This window comes from Haliotis rufescens, unplaced genomic scaffold (genome assembly GCF_023055435.1).
Source record: "Haliotis rufescens isolate VD_foot unplaced genomic scaffold, xgHalRufe1.0.p SCAF_4, whole genome shotgun sequence".
Taxonomy (NCBI): domain Eukaryota; kingdom Metazoa; phylum Mollusca; class Gastropoda; order Lepetellida; family Haliotidae; genus Haliotis; species Haliotis rufescens.
The window spans coordinates 41,169,010-41,196,937 of NW_025964112.1; the positions used below are offsets into that span (position 1 = coordinate 41,169,010).

Below are 27,928 nucleotides of genomic sequence, written 5' to 3' on the forward strand. Positions count from 1 at the left end.
CGTTGGATACGGTATTTATGAACTTTGCCCATTCGTTCAAAACTGTGGCTCAAACATATACATTCAAAGTTTATATGGATTTTCCTTCAAGTTAGATGCCCATTGCTCTTCAGAATATTTGCAACTGACCAAGACAGTCAGTAGGACTTCATCTGAAACCATCTGTCAAAGTTTTACTCTCATGTACTCTCTCTTGTCCTTTATTGTTACTTGAAACTTCTGATCATGCTGACTGAGCAATGTTAAATAGTTTTCAAAGCCATTGAAAAGTTACATGCTGTACTGTTTCCTAAAACAATAAATATTCCCCTGTGATGTGCGTGTTTCCAGACCCCCGACACCCTGGCCTGTGCTGGCATGCAGAGATCAATGAGTGAGAAGGAGAAGGACGAGAGGTAGGGAGTTTGTAACCAACAAGTAACATGGCTTGATTCAACTATATAAGATAGCTACGCGATAAATCTCAAAGAACAATGAAGAACGAAGCATGGTTTATTTCACGATAAGACATTGTTCTTTCATGATGACATTTCTAGAGGTTCGAACATGCGCTCGCAACTTGATGATGTCGTTACTTGGAAGATGTTATTTTTGAGAGGGAAGTGTCTATAGTGAGTTGTTGCCCGTAGATATACATGTAGCTGGATAGCACTGATGAACGCAATGGCCGAATGTTCGCATCCAAAAGTGTGAGAGATCTGACAATCGGTATGGGGGGAACAGGTACAGATAATTGACGTGAAAATTGTGAGAATATGCAGGAAAGACCAAATTTACCCCACTGTTCATAAATTGGACTTGTCTGACATTGCTGTGGTCTGGTTCTATTCAGGGAGTCATCATTACTTAAATTAGGGAAAATATTATTTAAGCCTGTACTCTCTACTAATATCCTAAGAGAGGCTGTACTTTATCGTACAATAAAAACTGTGAGGATCATAAACCACTGCGCCACTCATGGTTTATTCTCCTTGCAGTGTTTTATTGTACAATAAACAACACCCACTTGTTTATTTCTTAAATGAGGGGCTATAGGTTGCCCAGTCTTCTTTGGCGCTGCAATTTGCTGTGCAGAGCTAAGTTCCTTAGCTTTCCAGAAACCTATCATCATGGGTTCAAATGCCTTTTTCCTGCTTTGTCAGCACTATACCTGTGCTCGGGGGTTTCACCAAAGTAGTATACGAGTGAGACGTGACTTAGTGGATCTGTTGGTGAGGCTCGGAGACTTGGATGATTGCATGTCAGCTCCTGACGGCATGGAAAGTTTCTCATTATAGCAATCACTGGATTGTCTGGTCAAGACTTGATTACTTAAGGGCCACCGTCATGTAGCTGGAATATTGTGTGATGTTAAACAACAAACAAGCACATAATGTCTGTTGTAGGGAGCTGGAGATGATAAGGGAGAAGGAACGAGCCCAGAAGAAAGCCAACATGTTGAAGCACAGCACCAGGTACGTACAGCATCTCACACATCAAACAACGTGTTGGAGATTGTGTACAGTGCTCCAGATTTTCAGAGCTGTCATTGACCCCTGAAGACAAACCCTCTATTTGAAAGCAGTGATGTTCCCCATTACTTTTGTTATCCCCCTGCATATAATGTGGGAGGGTATGGTTGACGCCTAAACTGTCTATCTGTCCATAATCATTTCTTTTCTGGAGCACAACTAAAAAAATGTTTAATATTTTTCAACAAAACTCTTTGCTATTTGCGGATTTTTTGCATTTTCTCCATTTCCATTGAAACAATTTGGACTTAGTCTCAAAGGATTTCATTTTCGGAGCACAACTTGAAAACTGTGAAAGACGTTCATTCAAATCTTGTACATGTATTAACCAAGGGCTGAAGTGGTGCCTTTTGCTATTTAAGGATTTTTTAATTCATAGTTTTTCTGTTTCCATGGCAACAAGTTAGACTTCATATTGGTGTGTACCTGACATAGAAATACAAATTTTCAAATCCCAATTCCATGGTATGTTTTAATATCTCAATAACCACTATTGTATACGGACAGACAGATAAGTTTGAAATTCTCTCATCAAGTTGGACTTAAGATAACAGTTAAATGATTGGTTCTTTCGAGTTTGTGGGTGCTGGGGGGACTTATCATTTTCTGATAACTCTTGTTTCATTTTCACGACGGATCACTTCTCCCAAAAGTAAACATATCAAACTGTTTCATTAGTAGTATGTTGCTAATTTGATTTCAATTTCAAAATGTTGAAAAAGCGTAATGTCAAAATGTTTCATAAATAGTTTGTAACTGATTTGATTTCAATTTTATCATGTTAAGTCGGCATGGTAAGAATAACATGAACAAGTATGTACCTGAATGTTATTTATCATCCAAAACTGGCTTTCACAGGGGATATTGCTTGGGTGAGATCAAGCGATATCTACACTGTAGATATCGCTGCAATGAAATTGCATCACAATGCTTTGCAGACCATTGTGCCGTAATTGGTTACCATTACGTCACAATCAAATGACATCACTAATGGCTCTGCTACTGAAGCTGTTAGCAGTACTTTTTACACTTAAGACACTGCTTATTACTGTTAACAAACTGAAAAAGTTGGAAGAATGATGTTGGATGATAAATAAAATCTCACCTTCTTGTCTTTTGATATGAAACATATCAACGTTGGTGATAGGCAGGCCTCAGAGTTCTCCCACTTTTGTACTGAAAGACTGGAAATATAATACATCACTCCTGTTGCAGACACTCCCGGTTCGGAGGAACGTACGTTGTGGCCAACATGAAGTCCATCAGTGACCGGGAACTCATCTATCACAAAGCACAGGCCGATGTAAAAAACTTCTCCTTGGATTCAAATAAGCGACCCAAGAAGAAGCCTAAGAATCGTCAGCCCATCAAGGATGTAGAAGTTAAACGGCGGTCCACACTCAGCATCCGCTTAAGCCTGAAGGAGTTTTGTATTCAGTTCCTGGAGAACGCTTACAACCCTCTCATGTACGCCGTAAAGGTATGTCACAACGCTTACAACCCTCTCATGTACGCTGTCAAGGTATGTCACACTGCTTACAACCCTCTCATGTACGCCGTCAAGGTATGTCACACTGCTTACAACCCTCTCATGTATGCCGTCAAGGTATGTCACAACGCTTACAACCCTCATGTACGCCGTCAAGGTATGTCACACTGCTTACAACCCTCTCATGTACCCCGTCAAGGTATGTCACCACGCTTACAACCCTCTCATGTATGCCGTCAAGGTGTGTCACAACACTTACAACCCTCTCATGTACGCCGTGAAGGTATGTCACCATGCTTACAACCCTCTCATGTACGCCGTAAAGGTATGTCACCATGCTTACAACCCTCTCATGTACGCCGTCAAGGTATGTCACCATGCTTACAACCCTCTCATGTACGCTGTCAAGGTATGTCACCATGCTTACAACCCTCTCATGTACGCCGTGAAGGTATGTCACAACACTTACAACCCTCTCATGTAAGCCGTCAAGGTATGTCACCATGCTTACAACCCTCTCATGTACGCCGTCAAGGTATGTCACAACGCTTACAACCCTCTCATGTACCCCGTCAAGGTATGTCACCATGCTTACAACCCTCTCATGTACCCCGTCAAGGTATGTCACCATGCTTACAACCCTCTCATGTACCCCGTCAAGGTATGTCACCATGCTTACAACCCTCTCATGTACCCCGTCAAGGTATGTCACCACGCTTACAACCCTCTCATGTACGCCGTCAAGGTATGTCACAACGCTTACAACCCTCTCATGTACACCGTCAAGGTATGTCACAACCCTCTCATGTACGCCGTCAAGGTATGTCACACCGCTTACAACCCTCTTATGTACGCCATCAAGGTATGTCACCATGCTTACAACCCTCTCATGTATTGCCATGGCAGCCATTTTGAAATATCATTTACTCGTATATCAATGTGTATGTTAATGTACATGATGTTCAAACTGAGATTCTATCTCTTACCATGGTTACTTTTTATGCATAATTTTGTCTTCCCTTGTCCATGGTGTAAGACCTTTCTAATCCTATATCATATTTGGGGGCACGGATGGCCCAGTCGTCTAAGGCGCCGCGATTCGCTGTGCAGAGTTGCGTCACTTGGGCACGCCAGAAACCTATGATTGTGGATTCGAATCCCGGTTCGCCCCGATTATGTTTCTAGGTTTGTCAGCACCATACCCGTGCTTGTGGCTTTCCTCCCACATTAAGCTGACACGCCGCCATATAACTGCAATACTGTTAAAAGTGTCGTTAAACCCAACTCACTCACTCACTCACTATATCGTATTTAAGAAGAACTGGACTTGAGCTTCCATGACTTGTGGCACTACTTTAATCTCATAAACTCGTTTTTCCCATCCAAGGACAACTTGGTCCGCGAGCGTACCCAGGAGCATGACGAGACGTACTACCTGTGGGCCATGAGGTTCTTCATGGAGTTCTGTCGCCACCACAGTAAGAGGATCGAGCTGGTCAGGTACTTGTCTCATGGCCACGTTACTTGTTTGCATGCTCCTTACATGTCCTGTTTTATAGAAAAATCGATCATCGCATATCAGATTTACCTCCCAGCTTGTGGTAAAATGACTTGTCAAATTCTGAAAAACATTTTTTGTTGTCTTAATCTGTTTGTTACTGGATGATTCTGTGATTCTGGGATAGAATAGGTCCCCAGCAACCTATACTGGTCGTAAGAGGAAACCCTTTGTGATTCTGGGATAGACTAGGTCCCCAGCAACCTATACTGGTCGTAAGAGGAAACCCTTTGTGATTCTGGGATAGACTAGGTCCCCAGCAACCTATACTGGTCGTAAGAGGAAACCCTTTGTGATTCTGGGATAGACTAGGTCCCCAGCAACCTATACTGGTCGTAAGAGGAAACCCTTTGTGATTCTGGGATAGACTAGGTCCCCAGCAACCTATACTGGTCGTAAGAGGAAACCCTTTGTGATTCTGGGATAGACTAGGTCCCCAGCAACCTATACTGGTCGTAAGAGGAAACCCTTTGTGATTCTGGGATAGACTAGGTCCCCAGCAACCTATACTGGTCGTAAGAGGAAACCCTTTGTGATTCTGGGATAGACTAGGTCCCCAGCAACCTATACTGGTCGTAAGAGGAAACCCTTTGTGATTCTGGGATAGAATAGGTCCCCAGCAACCTATACTGGTCGTAAGAGGGAACCCTTTGTGATTCCGCTTGTCATGCCGTAGACCTGGGTTCGATTCTCCCCATGGGAACAATGTGTAAAGCCCATTTCTGGTGTCCCCTGCCGTGATATTGCTGGAATATTGCTAAAAGTGGCGTAAAACCATACTCACTCACTCACTTTTGCTAGATGATGCAGCAAATTCTTCTTAATCCTTGATATTCCTGACAGAGACACTAGATAAAGCAACATTCTTCCACTCATTCTAATGTCTTCATGCTCCAGTGAGACGTTGTCAGTGCCAACGTTCCACTACATCTACACCAACCTGATCACCTACTATGAGATGATAATGACAGAGAAGACTGAGGCTGTCACATGGAGCAAGAGGTACGTGGCCATCTCGCTAGCTTCATCTCAAAATCATGAAAACGGGCATGTCACCTTACTTGAGTCACGATACCAGGGATTCACCAGGGTTATTTATTTGAGGTGTCCTGGGGACTCAATGCCTTTAATTGTAGGGATCAAAGAGAAATGTTAGAAACTAAATACAACTAAATACAAGACTCTACCTCAAGTGACACATTCATAGAGACTTGGGCAAGAAGACCATACACCATTGGACTCTGTATGGTACTTGTAAATTGATTACGTATGGAAATTAATTTAGCCATGCAAGTAAATTCACATGCATACCCAGTGATGCATGATTTCACATCCCTGTGATACTTAGGGACATAAAGGATCGACCATTTAATGTGTGTGTGGGGTGGGGACCCATTTTCATGATTACTGAGGTCTCCGAGACACTTCATTGAGGTTATCTCCAAGACACTTGTCTGAGGTTATCTCCCAGACAGTTGACTGAAGTTATCTCCCAGACAGTTTACTGAGGTTATCTCCCAGACAGTTTATTGAGGTTATCTCCCAGACAGTTTACTGAGGTTGTCTCCCAGACACTTAACAGACGTTATCTCCCAGACACTTTACTGACCTTATATCCCAGGCACTTTACTGATGTTATCCCCCAGACACTTAACAGACGTTATCTCCCAGACACTTTACTGACCTTATATCCCAGGCACTTTACTGAGGTTTCTCACAGACTCTTTACTGAGGTTATCGCCCAGGCACTTTGCTGAGATTATCTCCCAGGCACTTAACAGACGTTATCTCCCAGGCACTTTACTAAGGTTATCTCTTATCTCCCAGGCATTTTACTGAGGTTATCTCCCAGGCACTTTACTGAGGTTATCTCCCAGGCACTTTACTGAGGTTATCTCCCAGGCACTTTACAGACGTTATCTCCCAGGCACTTTACTGCGGTTATCTCCCAGGCACTTTACTGAGGTTATATCCCAGGCACTTTACAGACGTTATCTCCCAGGCACTTTAATGCGGTTATCTCCCAGGCACTTTACTGAGGTTATATCCCAGGCACTTTACAGACGTTATCTCCCAGGCACTTTACTGAGGTTATCTCCCAGGCACTTTACTGAGGTTATCTCCCAGGCACTTTACTGAGGTTATCTCCCAGGCACTTTACAGACGTTATCTCCCAGGCACTTTACTGCGGTTATCTCCCAGGCACTTTACTGAGGTTATATCCCAGGCACTTTACAGACGTTATCTCCCAGGCACTTTACTGAGGTTATCTCCCAGACACTTTACTGAGGTTATCTCCCAGGCACTTTACTGCGGTTATCTCCCAGGCACTTTACTGAGGTTATATCCCAGGCACTTTACAGACGTTATCTCCCAGGCACTTTACTGAGGTTATCTCCCAGACACTTTACTGATGTTATCTCCCAGACACTTTACTGATGTTATTTCCCAGACACTTGACTATCATTATTTCCCACACACTTGACTATCATTATTTCCCACACACTTGACTATCATTATTTCCCAGACACTTGACTATCATTATTTCCCACACACTTGACTATCATTTTCTCCCATACTGACACTGTTTGTACAACCTGGGAGTAGGGTGACCAAGGGTCATGCATGCAGCAAGCATGTTTAACACACATTATGTCATTGTTGTGAGACATTAAATCGTTCTGTTCTTACCCCCACTACAGGGCCATGTTAACGGTCACAAAATTACATGATAACAAGGACGTTTTGTTTTTGGGGACATGAAATATTACAAAACTGGTATTTGTAGTTTGGTCAATGATTGCGTGATTGTGTGTTTAATGGACAATAATTGTGAAAAACCAGGTGCCAATGCATGTCATTGTATCCCAATTACCTAGATCGATGCTCCTGATGTCAATCACTGGATTGTCTGGTCAGACTCGATTATTTACGGACTGCCATCATATAGCTGGAAAATTGGTGGGTGCGGCATTAAACAACTTGACTTGACTGAGGTTTTGGCCCAGATACCTTTCAGTGGTTATCACACAAACACTTTATGGTTAACAACGGTTCACAAACGGTTAACTGTTATCCAATTCTATCTTCAAGGATTACTTTTAGGTGATTATATTTCTTTGTATTGTTCAGAGTCCACCTGGCGCTTAAAGCTTACCAAGAGTTGTTGCTGACAGTGGACATGATGGATAGATCCAAGAACCCACGGCTCATCGAGTCCGCTAAAGTCATCAGGTGTAAGTCCGATACGGTCGTGTCTTTGTAGGGAGACAGGGGTGGCCCAAGGCGTCTAAGGCACCAAAATTCGCTTTGGGCTCTCCTCCTGACACACTGTTATAAAACTGAAATATTGTTCAAAGCATTGGTAAACTCAACTAACTCACTTTAATGAGTCATTAGTGCAGGCAGTGAACCATGCTTGTGAGAATATGATAGCTGCAGTTTGTTTCCTGGGTCTCATTCTACAAAGCAATCTTAGCGCAAAGGTTAATGTAACTCCCATACATTTTTAACATAGACTTATGACAGTGGTAGCAGTAAGACTAAATTAAATTTAAGTACATTAAATTAAGAATTTTTATAGCGCATTATCCAATTAACAACTGCTTAAATGTGCTGGCCTCATTTCCCAGAGTGATCTTAGCGCAAAGGTGATCGTAACTCCCATACTTTAACATAGAATTACAACAGTCATAGCAGTAAGATTAAATTAAATTAATTTTAATTTTATTAAATTATGAATTTGTAGAGCACATTTTCCAATTAACAACTGCTCAAATGCCCTTAGACCATGATTGATCAAGTCAACATCTTTTGAAGTTTGTCAGATTTTCTGTTTCACCGGATTTCTTGTGGCAGATTGTTCCATAGCAATTGGCCAGCATGTTGAAATGACCTATTGCCACCTTTCGGTACTTGACTTTGGCACCACTAGCAGTTGATCTTTTGATCAGAGAGAACATGCAGGCTTGTATGTTGTAGTTCAGTCATTATTGGAGCGATGTCTTCTTGCTTAGGTGTTCTTGTCAGAATTCTTTCAGCTCTTTCTGAACCTCACTGTAGTTTTTCTGCATCCTTCTTTGGTGTGATATCGAGGCGGGAATTACAATAATCCAACCTGGAGACGACAAAAGATCACTCTGTGGCCCAGGGCCAGGAGCATTGTTTCACACAATGCCTTGATGCATACAGTCTCTCACTGTGCTGGCCTGTGAAGACCCGGGATAGAATAGGACTTCAGCAACCCTTGCTTGCCGTAAAAGGCTCATGATATGAATCACTGGATTGTCTCGATTATTCACAGACCGCTGTCATATAGCTGGAATATTGCTGAGTGCAGCGTTAAACAAACAAACCAAATCTCACTGTGCTGGTAACTCTCTTTGCAGGCAATGTCTTCTACATGATGGAGTTTCGGGATATATTTACAACTCTCCTGAAGAAGTTTGACCAGTCTAAACAGTCAAGGTACCAGGACAAATTTTGTGTATTTAAGTGGTTGGTTAATTATGTTTGCAGTGCCATAGAAGAAACTTATTCAACAGCACTTTAGATGTCAAAAAAGGGATTTTAATATAGAGCACATGTTCTGCCATTATTGCAGTATTGTATAATTCTAAATTTTGAATTCAGAAGCATTTGAAACACCAGTGGATGAAATGAAACATTTGTAGTTCATAAAAGGAACAAAACAAGATTCTGGTATGACATAATGTTTACACATTCAATAAATACGCATGTATCACATTAAACACAAGATAAAACTCACTATTTGAAATCACCTGATATATACCGAGCATTAAAAATGATATTGCGATACTTATAGTGGAAAGAGTGAACCTCAATTTACCGATATACTGGTGAAACCATGCACCCTTAGTTTTAAAGCAGTAAGATCCATGCGTCCATGTGTATGCGAACCAGAGTGTCTGTTCTACTGTATTTTTGTCTCGTATGCCATCGACCCATGTACACAGTTGATACAACAATGTCATATATATATATATATATGGCAATTAGGCATGACATAATATACTAACTATCAAGTGCATATTTACATTTCAGAGCTTCTTTAACGAACTTAGCACATTTGTTACGGATTGACACATTATTAGAAGTCAGTAATTTATGAAATTTACAATTTTTTTATGAAATATGCCACTTTGGTATGTACTTATTTCTCAACAATACCTATGCCTCGCAATCAAATATGAAATGGAGTTCATCTTCAGTGCTATTAGTATCACACTGTTACTTCTGTTATACTGTTACTTCTGAAGCTGATTACCTCCCAACTATGCAAGTGATGACGCTGCATGCTTGATGTTCCCAGAACGTACCTGCGGGACCTAGTGGAGACGAGCCACCTGTTTGTGAAGATGCTGGAGTACCACTGCAAGAACAACTCCCATTTGGTGGTCCAGAAGAAGAAGACCAAGAAGAAGAAGCCCAAGGTCAAGGCCAATGGTATGTCAAGTCATACATCTGTCCAGCACAATGAACAAAGTTCAGTGACTTGCATCACCCAGCACCAGTACATCCTACCCAGGGGTAGAAACTAACATTTGTAGTCCACTAGTCCTTATAATGATAACGTATAGTAAGACCCTTAAAAATGGCAAATTTCTACTAGTCCTTATGATACCTTAACTATTGGTAACTTAACAGTTTGGCAAGGATTACAGGACTAGTGCGAATTTTTAACGCTGCCTACCAGTATTCCTCAGTGTTTGAAATGAAGGCATCCCGGTGTCTTCTATGATACTTGAATCTAGGAACAAGTTAAGTTTAAACTTAAAGAACAGGTTTATGTCAAGGAGCCCTTTAATTTCAAAATCAGTGGAATGTGAAGTTTACAGCTTCTCCTCCATTTCCGCTTTTAATATTCCTTAGATTAAATGCTTTTTGTTATGAAGCATCCTTGATCTTGATCTTTGGTTTTGCATGACTGATGAGCAAGCTTTAACATTAGAGATTGTGAGAAGGCTCTATTGGTTTATTCTTGCATATGTCCCCAAATGACTACCATATTTGACATAATAAACACCCAGGGTGCTCTCAAAATTAGAAGTAGGGGACGCTTATTTGAGCAGGGCGTTTATTACGTCGAATACAGAACTTCTCTATTACCGCGAAAATGTTACAGCAGTAACAGCAGTAAGCATGATAAGGAATAGCATTATCCAATTCCCACCAGATATTAGCAAATCTAAATGACATTGCCACATTAAGCTGACCCGCTGTTACATTATTGAAATACTATTCAAAGCGGTGTTAAATCCACCTCACTCACTCACTCTGATCTAGTCAGTGTAGGGTTCCCTATTAATGTACAGGGCAGTGGTGTAGCCTAGTGGTTAAAGCGCCTGCTCGTCATGTCAAAGACCCGGGTTTGATTCCCCCGCCTGGATGCAATGTGTGAAGCCCATTTCTGGTGTCCCCTGCTTTGATATTGTTGGAATATTGCTTAAAAGCGGCATAAAACCGTACTCACTATTAATGTACAATGCTATTTCCCAGTTGCACCTGAACCCTTGGAGCCAACACCTCAGGAGCTCGAGGACCTCTGGGACGAGATCTCCAGTCAGCTCTCCTCCATATTCCAGGGTCGTGATGAGGTGCCTGATGTGGCGCCATTTGATGCTGCATCTGAAGTAGAGGTTGATCAGCAGAGGTAGGTCTATATACGGAGGGACACTCTCATCTGGTGCCTGCAGTGCCATGTGTAAATATATGTTATACCTGTAGCCTATTTACTCTGACCATTAATACTGTTGGTGGGGACCCACAATTCGCTGTGCAGAGTTGCATCCCTTAGACATGACAGGAATCTATGAACATCGATTTGAATCCCTGTTGTCCATATATATGTCTTCTTTCTTTTTTTTCCCCCACATCCCCTACCAACAGCTGGAGGGGAGACATATTGTTTTTGGCTCGGTTCCCAGTGGTCTGAAACTATACATGTGCAATGACCACATGCTCAACTATTGCTTATTTTTAATTTAAAAAATTATTTGTTTTAGTCTGTTTTCAGTCGTACAAATGGGTATCTCTCATACCCTCACGTCTAGTCGCATGTTTAGAGGAAGCCAGAAGCTGGAATGTAAACATTAAACTTGTTTCCGTCCGGTTGCGCACGCACCTCCTTATGACATGTCACAAATCTCTCAGCGCGCCTCTGCGCTGGTCGCTCGAGAAAGTCTTTCGCGGTAGACTGCTAGTTTGTATTCTACTAGTACTTATCGCTTATCTACAGTTGTTCTAATAAAGTCATAATATGTCTTACCTGTAGACTCCTGGAATGTAATCCTTGGTAATCCATTGTTTGTGTTCAACGCGTGTTTCGCTGTTTGACAGTGATTCTACACGTGGCAATATGTCGGGCATTTGTGCCTCGTGTCAACGAAAACTGTCTAAAGTAGACCCTCACAAGTATTGTCCTTCCTGCATCATTAAGGACGGGTTTTCAACGTATTCGTGGAATAAACGTTGTAAAAAATGTGAGAACTTGTCTTCAATAAACTTTAACTTGTATCTTCGTGCGTTGGCGAAGCGGGCCGCTGACCAGCGCTACAAGCGGAGATGGTCATCGGTTGGATCCTTGGACTCTGCACCCTCCGCATCAGGCCCTGGGGGTGGAGAGTCGACCACACCTCAGAAATCAGTTGAAAAAGACCCGCCTCAGTCAACTTCAGTTTTCGACAAGACACGTGACCGTTCGCCTGCTGATGATACTACCCGCACGACTGGTCTTCGTCATTCGGTTGATCGAGAGCGTCACTCAGCCTCCCCCGTTACGACGGGACCGGGTGGTGACGAGGACCATGAGGGGACTACGGTCCCCAGTCGGTCCGCATCTCGTTCTACCAACGACGATAGGGACGTCGTGCGGGACGACAGTGGACACAGAAGTCGTTCCCGTTCAAGTCGGGACGACAGGATGAGTGCCTCGTCGAGAGACAGTACACGACACGAGGGCGTTCATCGTCATCGTGGTCGTCGAATGTACGATTCGGACGATAACTACGATGCGGATCGTAGTACTTCTACAGTTAGAGATCGTAGCCCTCGTCCACACGGGGACGTGCGACGTTATCGCAGGGAGAGTTTGGGGGTTCAGCGTCGTAGTGAAGATAGTGACAGAACGATGACCTCATCTCACTTTCATATCGACCCGGCTTTGATAGCCCAGATCACGGCGGCGGTCCTCGCCTCGACGGCGTCGACCAAGAAGGATACGACTACGTCAGGGGTCCATGGCCCGTCAACTAGTACAGCAGCTCCTTCATCTACGCCTCCACACTCGACGTCGACGATGGATTGTGACGACAGCCAGCAAAGAACGGTGACAACCGGACGCGTGCGGGCTTTAAGGTCGGAGATACACCGCAGTCTCTTCAGTTTTCTCCTCCCGATGTCTTCAGAGCCATGGCTCACGATATTGACCAGAACTTTGGTTCTGCTCTGCCTGGGCAGAGCTTCTGCAAGCCGCCTGGTCGATCTCGTTACCCGATCTATGGCATGCCGTTTTCGTCACCCATGACTAGGGATTTGGACTGGGGGCTACTCTTCAAGAGACCAGCACCCTCCACATTTGGAATCCATGGGCACTGCTGTTCGTCACCAGCTGCAAACGCTTGCTATGCTGTCGACAGCGATCAAGGCCCTCTCAGTGTACTTTGAGGTGAAAGAACCCCAGGACGAGGACGACAGGACGGTGCCATCGGTCCTCACCTGTATGCAACGGTGGATCTAGGACGTCCTCGCCCAGTCCCGATATGTATCGGGCCAGATTACTACGGCGCGTCGCCATGGTTACATCGACTGCACTGACCTACCTGATCGTCATGGCAGGTCACTCTTACGGGCCCCGTGGACATCGCAACAGTTGTTCGACGGTCGTACCAACGACGTTCTGGACAAGTACTCCAGGGGAGCCGAGCGTGACATCATCATTTCGGCTTCACCCAACCTGTCCAGACGGCCACCGGTTTCGAACGCCCCACGACGACGTTACCGAAACGAGAATGTGCAACGGGCCTTCCGTAGGGACGTGCCTCGACAGCCGTCCCGCAAGGGAGGTTCCGACAGGAAAGGTCGCCAGGTCTCCTTTTCCAAGTTTCCCAGAGGGGGAAAGTACCAGCGGGGGAGGAAGTGAGGTCCATTCCCCCGCCGTCGCCATGGTTGGAGTCTCCCCCGGTGACACTACCTTTAGACGAGCTACCGGTAGGGGGGCGACTTCGTCACTATGCCCACAAGTGGGTTTTCCTCAACGCAACATACCTCCAACCACCCGACACATTCACCTTGATATCCCTCAGCTCTCTGCGTCGGATGATATTACCGAACGACTTCCTCGTCTCGTTAGACCTTCAGGACGCGTATCTACATGTACCAATAGCTTCCGAGTTCCAGAAGTACCTCCGATTCGAATGCCAAGGTATTTATTACCAGTGGGCGGCCCTCCCGATTGGAATTTCTACGGCCCCGTGCTTTTTCACACGGATCATGAAGACGGTCGTAGAATGGCTCCATCGGCAGGCGATCAGGGTCGCCTTCTACCTAGACGACGGGCTCCAAGCTCACCAGTTTACAGTAGCCCTTCAAGGTGAGTTGGCGACCACCCTGAGTCTACTACGGTACCTCGGGTGGATCGTCAACTTTCAAAAGTCGGACTTGGTACCACCTCGGGTTCTACAGTACATTAGGATACGCTTCCAGACGGGAGTCAATCTGGTCCAGGTACCTCAAGACCGTTGGGACAAGATTGTCAGCAGCGTTCCGTGACGTCTACATGCCTCGTCGTCGGTGCACACGTGGCAGGAAGTCCTCGGTCTGTTGACATCGGCCCAAGACTTGACCCATCGAGGTCGTCTTCAACTTCGTCCGCTGCAGAGATTGCTGTACCCCCACCTGGAGTTTCCCAATCTCCTGGTTCCACTTCCGGCGCAGCTACGTTGTCATCTGGAGTGGTGGCTCCAGCCGTCGAACGTTTGCGAGGGCGTCTTTATGAGCGAGCCTCCGTTCATACTACACCTATTCGTAGACGCGTCATTGGAAGGCTGGGGAGCGCACTTCGGGGACGACCAAGCGGCCGGGTGGTGGTCGCGAGTAGAAAAGGTCCTCCACATCAACTACCTCGAGATGGAAGCAGTGATTCGGGCGGTCGAGTTTTGGAAACTTCGACTCCGTCGGAAACGGCTGATGATACAGTCGTCCACTGCGTCAACAAACAGGGAACAACTCAGTCGGCGGCCCTTCTGGACCGGACATTCAGGTTCTTCGCCCTCGTCGACGACTTGGACATGGGCGTACGCGCCCGTCACATCCCGGGGGCCAAGAATGTGATTGCCGACGCCCTGTCGAGACCATCGAGCCCGTCTCCCACGGGGTGGATGATCCATCCGACAGTCTTTCATCTGCTGACAGATCGACTCTGGTTGCCCCAAGTAGATCTCTTTGCTGCCCCGTACAACAACCGCCTCCCTCGATTCGTGTCGCCGGTTCCAGACCCATGGGCATGGGACCACGACGCTCTAGCGATATCGTGGGGGGTCTAGACGCTTAGCTGTTACCATCGCAACTGGTGAAAGTTCGTAAAACGGCCAACCTACGTCTGCCTTTGGTCGCGCCTTATTGGCCGGCCAGAACATGGTTCCCGGAACTTCTTCAGATCATCGTTGAACCACTGTTCCCGTTGCCAGATCAAGACGACCTCCTTCTTCATCCTCACACCGACGACTTGCATCCGGGGATAAAGAACTTCCAGCTTCACGCCTGGGTTTGCTTAAGACCTCGTTAATGAAGAAAGGCTATTCGGCTAAAGCGGCAGCGCTTGTCTCGTCGGCACATCGAGTTACGACTCGTAAGCTGTAAGATGACAAGTGGACCCCTTTCTCCATTTTCGCCAGGTCTCATGGCTTCAACCCGGCGGTAGCGACCCCACCACAGGTAGCGGAGTTCCTAGTCTCTCTCCGGTCATCTCGGCGTCTGAAAGGGTCGACGATCTCGACATATCTGGCAGCTTTGGCTTCAGTAGTGCCGTCTCCTACGGGCGACAAGCTCACTAACGTACCGGAGTTGCAGAAGATTCTACGTGCCTTCATGGTTGAAGATCAATCACGTAAATTCCGACCGCCGGCCTGGGACCTCGATGTCGTTCTGCGCAACCTGTCTAGTCAGGCTTACGAGCCTCTCGATAAGGTCGCCTTCGACTTATTGTCTCAGAAAACGTTTTTTTCCTTCTCTCGCTGGCTACGGCTGCGAGAATTACGGAAATACATGCCATTGACGTCGGTCGGATTACGTTCGATCAGCGTAACCATGGCAACGTCCATCTTGGTCTCCGATGGGATTTTTTAGCGAAAAACATGCTGTTTTAGTTACCTTGTATACTGCGAGTTGCTCTGTAACTAAACTATTCGTCGACCACACTTCGATCACAGTTCAACTGACGCGTGCAGTTGGCCTGTCGCATCGATAATTAGTTGTGTGTCGAAGAGCATTACCATGCTGTGCGTTCGTGATAAACAACTTGTCTCGTCCGTGCATCTGGTCGAATGTTCTATTGTCACTACAGGGGTGAGGAACTTGATACATTCGACGTGAAAGTGGTCACTGCCTGATTACTTTCCCGACCCTCCTTTCAGTGTTCCGTCGAATTCTACCCATTTGTACGACTGAAAACAGACTAAAACATGGGTTTTTCAGATTAAAAACGATGTTTTATTGGTCTGTTTTCAGTCGTACGTTCCCACCCAGCCATCCCCACAGGGAAGTAATCCAGTCCAGTCCTGCTTGATGGCTTATTCTTCGAGATTTGTGACTTGTCATAGGGAGGTGCGTGCGCAACCGGACGGAAACAAGTTTAATGTTTACATTCCAGCTTCTGGCTTCCTCTAAACGTGCGACTAGACGTGAGGGTATGAGAGATACCCATTTGTACGACTGAAAACAGACCAATAAAACATTGTTTTTAATCTGAAAAACCCATTTTTGTGTTTCCATGGAAGCAATTTGGACTTTGTCTCAAATAAGTAGCCTTTGTTTCCCACCAATTCTCTACAGCTAATGAATATTTCTGCATGAAAACATTTTCTTTCCAGGCTATAATTTGCTATTGTCTTTCGGATTTCCAAACACATTTACAGTAACAACTTCAACCAATGTTTTTCAGTAAAAACCCGTTCTAGTTTATTTAGGTTTTCAACACCATACTCATGCTTATGGGTTTCACCAAAGTGGTAAACATTGTAGACCCTTTCCACTTTGGGCTTTCCTCCCACGGGAAGCTGATGCCAGGTTCTAACTGCAATACCATTCTAAGTGGTGTTAAACCCAACTCTCTGACTCACTCTCAGTAATGTCTTACTGACACTGGTGCCTGAATATGGATGTATGACATAAACAGCCTTAAGTTCGGCCCACATTGTTCTTGGTGTTGTCACTCACTCACTCACTCACTCACTCACTCACTCACTCACTCACTCACTCACTCACTCACTCACTCACTCACTCACTCACTCACTCACTCACTCACTCACTCCAGCCTTGATTACTATATCATCTGCTTGTCTGTTATACAGAGTGGATGCCATGTGTCGTATTCAGGACAGCATGAGGAATCGGTCCCCTGGTGAAGCCATCGCCATCTTCAGAGCAGCTCGGTAAGTTGGATCCCACTACTACAGACTAACCCTAGCTATCATGAGACCCGTGAAGATGCGGGAAGAGATTATATCTTCAGCAACCCATGCTTGCCATAAGAGGCAACTATGATTGTAAGAGGCAACTAACAATCGAGTGAGGGATCGAGTGGTCAGGCTTGCTGACTTCGTTGATGCATGTCATCGTATCCCATTGGTCTAGATCAGTGCTCATGATATCAATCACTGGATTGTCTGGTCCAGACTTGATTATTTACAGACTACCGTCATATAGCTGGAATGTTGCTTAGTGTGGCGTAAAACAACAAACAAACTAGCTATCATGACACCTGTGGGGACCATCGTCATATTCAGAGTCATTCAGTGGGTTGGATCTTATTGGTACAGACTCACGCCAGTTGTTGTGTTGTTGATGGCCCTGGGTTAGGATTGGTCTCCTATGCAGGTAGTAAGAGGCGACCAAATGGATTGGGTGGTCAGACTCAGTGACTTGGATGATAGCATGTAGGTTTGTAACGATTCACCGATAGCTACGATATCATAGATTCTTATGTACACACAATGTATGAATCGTCATTTTGTGAGATCACGATACACCATAAATAAATAGAATAAACTAATAGAGTGACCTCCCATAATAGCAGAAGTAGCATAGCGCCACCTGTAAACATGGCAGAGCACAAGGACGTCATAGCTGAGAACGTGCCAACTAGCTGTTACATTTAATAACCATTCCTTCATTTAAAACTGTTTGTTCTTGTGTTTTTCTTTGTTAAAGGTTTTGAGATAACAATAAATAAAGCTATGAAGGAGGAGGTTTTAGAGCTGTATTTCAGTGATTTCATCATCATTTCTTCCTATTTAATGTGGTGTATGGTGATACCAGTAGTTTCATCAGTCCGTGATGGGGGGGGGGCACGGGTGGTCCAATCCTCTAAGGCGCTGCGACTCGCTGTGCCCTTGGTCACGCCAGAAACCTATGATTGTGGGTTCGAATCCCAGTTCGCCCTGATTATGTTTCTAGGTTTGTCAGCACCATACCCGTGCTCATGGATTTCACCGAAGTGGTAAACATCTGAGACCTGCATCACTTCGGACTTTCCTCCCACATTAAGCTGACACGCCGCGATATAACTGGAATACTGTTAAAAGCTGCATTAAAGCCAACTCACTCACTCACTCACTCACTCACTCACTCACTCACTCACTCACTCACTTCTCGTGATATGAATCATATGGCAAGATCCCAAGAGATACTCAGCTCTAATAGCATGTCATCATACAAGGATGGTGTGAATCATTGCTCATGATATAAACCACTGAATTGTCTGGTCAGACTTCTGTTTACTGGCCTCCGTCATATAGCTTGCATATTGTTGAATGTAACAATAAACAAGCAAGCAAACAAGATCAATCGAGTCATATGTAGTCCACTTGCTTGCTCCAATAAGCTGCATGGTTTGAATACAAGGTTACCATTGTCCTTAATTCAAATAACACATGCGTGTCATAAGTGTTCTGAATATTGACCCAGTTTAAGTGGAGTAGAAAGGTGTGGGGTGAGGTGAAATGGGGTTTAATGTCGCTTCCAAGATTATTGCACTTATATAGTGGCGTATATGCACGTGTGTGTGTGTGTGTTTCTGCTTGTACTAGTCAGGACTGATTCCGATTTATAGTGCTAGCCCACTGAGATACCCATCTTCCCGAGGCAAGAGAGTTAACTGACTATAAAAGTCCAGTTTCCACCCTTGCCGAACTAGGCTGGTATTATGGAGTTACATTTTGGCTGGATTAACGAGTCTATGCATAGTCCAATCAAAATCGCGCACCGAAATCGAAATCCGGTTCATAAACCGTCGTGCAGATTTCGGTCGATTGCAGGATTTGCAAAACATGTGCACCGCCAACTAGTTGTCAGCAGATATTTTCCAAATCTTTTCATGCTTTTAATCAAGGTGCTCACATGATTTGATGCATTTTGCGATGTAAGACCCGTTTTATCACAATATAGATCTTGATTATCTGTCGGATCGTCTTGACTGGGCGCCATCATTTTGTGTGAAGCAAACGCAAGTGATACAAGAGGTGGAATTTGATTGGTCCATAGGAGAGGCTTAGAAGGGACATAACTGGTAATAGCCACTGGTGGTGCTACGATCAAGCCCAGTAATTCCAGCCTAGTTCGGCAAGGGTGGAAACTGGACTTTGAAAGTCAGTTAACTCTCTTGCCTCGGGAAGATGTGAGATACCATACCACACTTAAACACGAATACCCCACTCAGACAAAGTATACTGACTCCGAGCTTTGAGCTTTTTGTGGGCCCTGGTATCAGATGTGCAAAAGCAAATCAGATACCAGAAGTATTCACAAATTTTATAACATTGATATATTACTGGAGCAAGTTTAGTATATTGTATATTACTTGCCGCTTATAACTTTCTAAGACCTCATTTGATCAAACTATAGGAATTCCTGTCATAATTAGGTCAAGCTTATGAATACAATATTTCACTGTCCTGTGTAACTAGACAGACCTTGGCGCAATGCACAGCAAAATGAAATTGAGTTTAACAGAATAATGCAACTTCAAACTCTCTTAAGTTGACTCGTATTAATAAAATTCAGCACCAACAAGTCAACAAACATGTCACAAAACCCTATGACGTAATTCGTGAAATTTTGTTGTCATCTACACCGGCGAAAAAATCCCCCATGATGACAGCCTAGCAAGTTAGGGTCATCAAGTGTGCATCAGCTGCTCTCAGTGATCTACCATCTCTTGGTTGATGCATGTCATCCATCCCAATTGCATGGATGCTCATGATATTAATCACTGGATTGTCTGGTCCAGACTCGATTATTTACAGACCGCCGTCATATAGCTGGAATATTGCTGAGTGTGGCGTTAAACAACAAACCAACCAACCATCTCGACACGCAATGTCATTGAATAAGCCCAGGGATGTTGCGAGTTTTCAGTATTTGTTAGTGAACCTGGTTCTGGTATTGAAGTGTATCATACCAGCTTATTGTTGTGGAACAATGGTATCTTCAAAGAGTTGTGTTTACATGTTGCAGTTTTGAACCATTGTTAACACTGAGAATAGTAAAATATCTCTATAGATAATGAGACATGCAAGTCAGTTCCTGCAAAGTCTTTGCTCCGCGTTGCAATGTAAGCAGTAATGACTGTCAATCCCTGGCCTGGCTGATGTGTGTCATCAGACCCCAGCCACATACTCAAAACATTGCTGAGGATATGAATGTGTTTTGCATGTGTTGCTATGGTTACAGGGAGGTGTGGCCGGAGCGTGACGAGTTCGGGACTCAGAACATGCCCCCGGAGGATGAGTTCATGGCTCTACGGGAAATCTTCATGGCTCCGTTACCAAGTGAGTAAAAGTACTTAAATTCTAAAAAAATAAATAAGGTCAGATGAATTTGACAATGTTTATTTTTTCCAATGATTTTTTTACAGTTACTGAACACCATACCATTGTTTTAACACTAATCTGGAATACATTGAATGACCTCTAATTGTTGTATACTCTGTGAAGGTCAGCTGTCTCATTCAGAAGGAGGTGCACGCTAGAGTTGTCTCCCATTGATAACAGATCAAGTCCGTATCCTAGTACATCTGATACTTTCTTTCATGTCTCTGTCTCCTAAAACCAGGATTCATTATTCCAGACTAGCTCATGGATGGTTCAATCAATAAATAGATTTTGTATTTAATGTTCAAAAGTGATATGTTTCTAATCAGAGAAGGAGGTGGGGGGGGATATTCAGTGTTTGTCACTTCAGTCTCTTGAAAAAACTTAACTAGACCACAGATTGTTTCATTCATATGGCACTGATCTTACGGCAATGTTTACGATTTTGCCATAATAGTTAGGTTTTTGAGCTTAGAATTATGCTATTGTACTTGCCCTTCCTGATTTTAATTTTTTTTTCACAAATTATTTACATGCTTAAATTATCATGGAGAGCAAATTGTTCATGCATGGGTGACATGAAGCATTGTACAGTGAAACTGCTGGCCAATGAGAGCCATGCTTTCAATTCACAGCGGTCTCTGATTGGTTGTTATGTTAAAACACACACATGTAATTTTATTGTTCAATCTTTGCTTGTGCAGACAGGGAAATAATTTTATGTACACCAATATTACTTTAGAACTCGAACATGGTACTCTTAACATTACTCTTTTTCTCATAAAATAACCTCTTTTTACCCCTGTCGTGATTATTCCAAAGCTTAATTAGCCGTACAGCCCGTGATGAAATATTGCTGAGTGTGGCGTTAAACCAGGGATAGACACAGCCACTAGTCCGTTAGCCCGAGAATAGTGAAAATCCAGAGGGATAGATGTTTTCTGCTCAAATTTACCTATTTCACATTAACCGCTAGTTTGAAATGAGATTCAGATTAGTTTGATTTGACCATAGGTGTCTACCCCAGGTTAAACAACAAACAACAAAGAAATCTTAGAACCTTTGGCATAAATTGGAAATTACATTATTGATGTAGGGTAAGGGAATGAGAAATATCACATATCGATGCATCAATTAATGCCACTATAAGAAGTACACTTGAGGTGAAGACCTGTAAAACAGTAAATTTCCAGGCCATAACTTGAAATCTACTTGTATGTATGAAACTGCACATATGCATTGGTTATCAGCTTAACTGGTGCCTGTTGCTATCTTGAAATTTGTCAGAATTGTATTTTAGATTGTTTGCATGGAAACAATTTCCCAAACGAGGGTAGGGTTTGTTTTTTCAACAATGCACTGCTCATCAGCTTCACTGGTGACTTTTGCTATTTTGAAATTATTATTATTATTATTATTATTATTATTATTATTATTTTCTTATGTTTCCATGGAAATAATCTGGACTAAGTCCAAAACATCTGAAACAAGTCGTGTTTGTTCCTGTCAAAACTCTACAGCCAGTGAATAATTCTGCATGAATACATTATCTTTCCAGGCTATAATACTATTATTGTTTTTCAGATTTGCAAACATATTTACAGTAACAGCTTGAACTAATGTATCCCCCAAAAGTATGGGGGGACATATTTTTTTCAATAAAAACACATTCTAGTTGTATTTCTTACTGACGCTTACGTCTTTAAAGACATGGGTATTTGTACCATTCTTGACAATATACAAAATTCTTAAGAAAATGAAGCATTAGTTAGTAACTATGGTGTCTTCATATTTTTATTCACAGCATCAATTTGTGAATTTAATGATAATCTGTATCAATATTCTGGTTTCTTGACAGCTCTAGTTTTCAGGCACTGGCAACATTTACCGTTGTCTGAGACCCACTGGAATTTATATCGAGACGGAAACATATATGTAGACAGAGCTCCATACTTGAATGATTTCTTGACATTCATTTTAATTATCTATAAAGATCATAGAAATATGTATACATATATATGTATATGAATTTGACAAAATAAATGTGAAGTATCAATATATATATTGGAGTATTAATTCATCAATAAAAATAGATAAATTCTATACATGTCGAAACAATTTATAAAACTATATCCTACTATGAAATATTTATACAATTGGAGATATTTACAAATATTCACAAACAATATCCTCTTAAAAAGCCTTATAGTGCAAAGCCTAGTTTTTGATACAAGAGTCAAATAATATAATTTATCATATGGTGACTAGTATTATCAATGTGATAAACCAATCGGTTTAACTTGTTATCACTATCAGATAAATATGCATATAAAGTCACCTAGCAACTACTTTAAATCAAATGCCTTCTTTCTCAATATACCATTGACTGATAATCCCAATATGCTGAGAAAGGTGTTTCTGTAGACAAACATATCTGCAAGTCATTTGTCAATATATGCTCAATTGGGCGGTTCATTTAAATATTGTTTCAAATGCTACTTCATTAAGCGAAATTACATTTTAAACATTGATCATTGTGAAAATGATATTATTAATGAAGGTATTGTTTCTTGCGATTAATGAATTTAATTATTATGTTATGCAGAGATCAAAAGATTGAATTTATCTATTGTCATATTTATGCTAACCTTCTAGCGCTTCACAGGCACCTTGGGTTGTATACTCCCCAGGGAGCTGAAAATCAAGTGGAAACTGATCTGTTGACTGGGGAAATAATGTTTTTAGCGTTTTGAGTATGCTTCAATGGATAGACTATAGCGCATTACAAATATCCATATATTGTTGTTGTTGTTGTTGTTGTTATAACGTACACTTTATCTATTGTCACATGTACACAGTTTACTCGTCGTCCCAAGTGTATACTTTCATGCTTGCTGCAAGGTCATTGGTAATGTCCTCACTGGGCCGTGACGATGTTGACCCTCGGTCTGACCTTGACCTCACAGCTCTTTGCTTGGTGTCAATCATTAGTTCAGGCATGGGCTCACCTACGAAGAACACAACGTCTTTGTAGTCCTGTCGATACTGCAGCGCACGATGGTACACAAGCTTGTTCTGCCGGTACCGAATCACGAAAAATATGATGACGCCCAGGATTATGAGAATCACGGCAGCGGTGACACACGTTGCGACGATGACAGTCTTCATGTCGACCCCGCCTGCAGTAGATACTGCGGCCTTCTTAGATGGATCGGAGTCTGAGGAGTTGGTTGTCTGTGACGTTTGGTTAGAACTGTTCCCTGTTTCAAGGTCATCTGAAGAATTCATTGGTGTTCCTGGGTTGGAAATATTCAATGAGTTGTCAGTGCTGGATTTCATGAGAGTGTCTTCATCGCTTGTGAGACTATTGTCATCCAGTGTCGGAGTTACCGATGTTCCTGTAAGCATTCCCGATGTAATTTGTTGTGTGTAAGGGGATTTTGTTGTAATGACCTTATTTGGTGTTTTGCGTGTCCTTGACATTGTACTGGTGGTTATCATGGTAGTCTGCGGGCGAAATTGAGTTGTGGTCTTCTTTGGTTTTCTTGTTTTTCTTGATTTCTTTACCTTTGGTTTTGGTGTTGTACTGGGAAAAACAAAAAATCTCTGCGTGACTATTTTTGTCATCATCTTCGTCAGCACAATCTTGGTAGGAGGGATTGCTGTGGTCAGTGGACGCCCTTTTGGTTTGGACTTTTTAACAGTAGCCTTCTTAGGTGGTCTAGATGTTGCAAAGCCTTGTGTTGTCGATGCCTCTGTTGCTGGTGTTAATGCAGTTGTTGATGGTGGTGCCACGGTCGTTGTGACAGCAGCAAATTGGAATGGTTTTAAAATGGAAAGGGGTAAGCCTTTGAGTGATGATGGTGTGTGACATTCCACATTTCTGCCCATGAAGAACAGTTTCTTGTGTGACTTCATCCATGCACTGAGCCACTGCAGTCTCTTGTCACAATGCCACTTGTTCCCAGCGATCTTGATCTGCTGAACACTACGCAGGTACGTCCGCAGGTTGGGATTCAACGATGTCAGCTCATTGTCCATCAGATTGATGTGGGTTACATTAGAAAGAGACGACATCATGTCGTCAGAGCCCAGAACTTGCGCAGATATAGCAGGACTGAGCTGAAGATCCAGAAACTGCAAGTTCGGCATGTCAGCAAATATGTTTCCCTCGACATTTGTCTCGATGTCAACAATGAAAGCCATCTCAAGTTTAGTCAAGGTTGTCAATCCAGAGAGGGATCCCTTCTGTATTCTGGTGATTTTGTTATTGTTGAGGGACAAGGTTTGGATTTCTCCGAGCTCGGCAAAGACGCCTGTCTGCAGGTTTGCTATCTTGTTGCCACTGAGGGAAAGTTCTGTCAGGAATTTAGACTGACTGAATGTTCCAGGTTTGATAGTTTTAATCATATTACTGCTCAGTGAGAGGACAGAAAGTGCAGAATTCTTTGGAAAGTCTTTTCTAGATATCTTAGAAATTCTGTTTTTGCTGATGTGCAGTTTTGTTAGCTTAGGGGAAAATGGTGATGGTATCTTTTTCAGCTTGTTGGCATTGAGCCACAGTTCCTGTAATTCTCTGATTCCAGAAAATGCTCCCTTTTCAATGCGTGTTATCTGGTTTTCATCCAGCGCTATGATGCTTAAGTGTCGTGTTCCTGAGAAGGTGCTCTTGTTAATCCTAGTAATGTTATTATTACTTAATTGAAGATACCGTGTCGCCCATGGCAACCCCATCGGTACTTCTTTCAGACTGCATCCAGTGAGATCGATGTACGACAGACGATGATTCCGAATGAATAACCGATTGCCATCCTTGATAGAGTTTTTCTTCAGCACAATGTATGTCAGACTTTGAAGTGGCACAAAACTATTTGAGGAGATTTTCTTAATGTTGTTATCAGGCATCATGAGATAGACAAGATTCTTCATGCCCTGGAATGTGTTGTCCGTCAACGCCTGTATCTGATTCCCTCCTAGGTCCATTCGTTTCACGTTGGACAGGTTCCGAAACGCACCCTCAATATTCACAATCTTGTTGTTTGTTATGAGGATAGAGCTGAGATTTCCCATCCCATCGAACAATCCAGGAGGAAGTGATGTCAGCATGTTGGAGTTGAGGTTGAGGGTTTCGAGACTTGATAGACCAGTAAATGTCCCAGGTTGGATGTTTCGGATGTTGTTATCGCCTAGCAACAGTTCGGTTAGTGCCGTGAGGTGACTGAGACGTTCCGGGTTGATGGTTTCAAGATGGTTGCTGGCCAGATTGAGGTAAATGGTGTCTGCAGGAATGTTTTTTGGAATGTCACGTAACTGCTTTCCGTAGCAGTGAACCCTTGCCTCATGGCATGTACAGCCGGTGGGACATGCCGCCACGCAGACGGACCCTGCCACACATATAACACACAGAAGCACTGGTGTCAGGCCAGCCATCATGGGTACCTGCGATGTAGACAGGGACCGTTTAGCTGTCACTGACAGTTTGATATGTAGCCTGTATTGTAGATGACTCACACACAATTGTCACTTGTTAAATATGATTAATTCTTGTGACAGAAAAAGATTCTCTCAGAACGTATAATGAAAATCAAAAACCTGTTTAGACAATCCTGTGTGTGAATCTGAAATCCTTTGGGTTAAAGTTTTGTCAGTGATAAGAAATACAGCAACAACACATAGGGAAACATCCACAACACATGAATCCTCAGATCACAGAATTCCCTGCACCGCGACCGTTTCAGCATCCATCGACGGAGCAGAGGCCCATGTTACTGCTACTGGTGCAAGACGTGTGTCATGTGTCTCTGACTCTTTCTGAAGCCCAATCCGAGAGAGGATGCACGTCGTTATTTTCAAATGCGAAATTTGATTCTAATGTATCCTGAGTTTGATACAGATCAGCTGTTAGTCGTACAAGGAAGGAAAAGTAGCCACTTCGAATCACAAGGAGAACTCCGCTCCTAGCACTCAGCTACTTCCATTTAATTGACAGCCCACAGCATGCCTTATATATGTGATGCTGGAGTTTGAATTTCTTTTTTAAAAATTATTTCCTGTTTAAAAAAAGAAGTTTTTGATGATGATTAAATTACACTATTACACAAATGACACAATATTGTAGAGTCAAAATTTAAGATGGTTTTTTGAAGTGAATTAACTCGACAACGGTATAAGGTGTGAAGATTGTACAGCATTCTATCGTTCTATACTCAGTGGCAGACATAACCATGGAAGCATGTTTAGTCATTTGTTGTGTAAGAATCTGTACAAGAGGACTTGAAGAGAATATGGATCTGCTTCTCGACATGGTAATAATTGACGGCCTCACAGCATGCCTTATATGTGTGATGCTAGATTTTAAAAAATAAATTATTTCCTGTTTTAAAACATGTTTTTGATGATGACTAAATCAAACAATTACACAAATGACACAATATTGTAGAGTCAAATTTTAAGATGGTTTTATGAAGTGAAGTGTCATTCTATCGTTCTATATCAGTGGCAGATATAACCTTGGATGCATGTTTAGTCATTTGTTGTGTAAGAATCTGAACTAGAGGACACGAAGGGAAATGGATCTGATTGTCAACATGGTACTCATGTGGGATATGTGTTTGACTTAGTGATGTATACAGTGAAAAGATGGATATCAATGCATCACGGTATGGGTATTCCTACTTCCTTTTCATTTTAACCTTGGTGTGACTTTACTCACTTAGGGCTTTTAGCCAACATTGAGATGACACCTGATATAACTGAAATACTGTTCAAAGCGACATAAGACCTGGCCCTCTCATAATAAATTCATAGTGGACTACTGCAGCATTTCATTGACAGTATCATTACAACCCTGCTAGGTATTTGATATTTAGACCCGTGAAGATCCGGCCGGGGGGGGGGGGAATAGGTCTTCAGCAACCACTGCTTGCTGTAAAAGGCGACTATGCTTGTCGTAAAGAGGCGACTAATGGGATCTGGTGGTCAGACTTGGTTGATGCATGCCATCGATCCCAATTGCGTAGATCAATGCTCATGATGTCAATCACTGGATTGTCTGATCCAGACTCAATTGTTTACAGACCGCAGTCATATAGCTGGAATATTGCTGAGTGCAGCGTTAAACAACAAAGAAACAAATTTAATATGCTATTATTTTCACTATTCCAGGGATTTATAACTTCTCAGAGACTGATATATCCATTTCTATGCAAATGTCAGTGAAACAAATATCCAGTTGACATTTAATATTTACCGATTCCAAAGTAGA

General features: G+C 43.0%; 2 protein-coding genes across 5 annotated transcripts in view; one reads left to right on the plus strand and one right to left on the minus strand.

The window, feature by feature from the left end:
• The window catches only part of LOC124135990 (protein timeless homolog), a 71,240-nt gene that overhangs the window by 10,262 nt on the left and 33,050 nt on the right, over window positions 1-27,928 (plus strand). For 3 of the 4 annotated variants that reach the window (XM_048381703.1, XM_048381704.1, XM_048381705.1), the window contains 11 exons: window positions 331-395; window positions 1,386-1,454; window positions 2,727-2,991; window positions 4,388-4,500; window positions 5,456-5,560; window positions 7,691-7,794; window positions 8,947-9,025; window positions 9,891-10,024; window positions 11,078-11,231; window positions 17,146-17,226; window positions 20,525-20,622. In XM_048381703.1, the coding sequence (XP_048237660.1) occupies window positions 331-395; window positions 1,386-1,454; window positions 2,727-2,991; window positions 4,388-4,500; window positions 5,456-5,560; window positions 7,691-7,794; window positions 8,947-9,025; window positions 9,891-10,024; window positions 11,078-11,231; window positions 17,146-17,226; window positions 20,525-20,622 (1,267 nt within the window). Of the gene's footprint in view, window positions 1-330; window positions 396-1,385; window positions 1,455-2,726; window positions 2,992-3,306; window positions 3,326-4,387; window positions 4,501-5,455; window positions 5,561-7,690; window positions 7,795-8,946; window positions 9,026-9,890; window positions 10,025-11,077; window positions 11,232-17,145; window positions 17,227-20,524; window positions 20,623-27,928 lie in introns of those variants that run through there. The other variant, XM_048381706.1, reaches the window with a different exon arrangement.
• Window positions 20,667-26,522, minus strand: LOC124129358 (leucine-rich repeat-containing protein 4C-like). The gene has a single exon (XM_046492883.2). The coding sequence runs from the start codon at window positions 26,095-26,097 to the stop codon at window positions 23,524-23,526; it is 2,574 nt and encodes an 857-aa protein (XP_046348839.1). The 5' UTR covers window positions 26,098-26,522; the 3' UTR covers window positions 20,667-23,523.

Coding starts and splice junctions, on each gene's coding strand:
- LOC124129358 (XM_046492883.2), bottom strand. CDS start 26,097: ATGATGGCTGGCCTGACACCAGTGCTTCTGTGTGTTATATGTGTGGCA.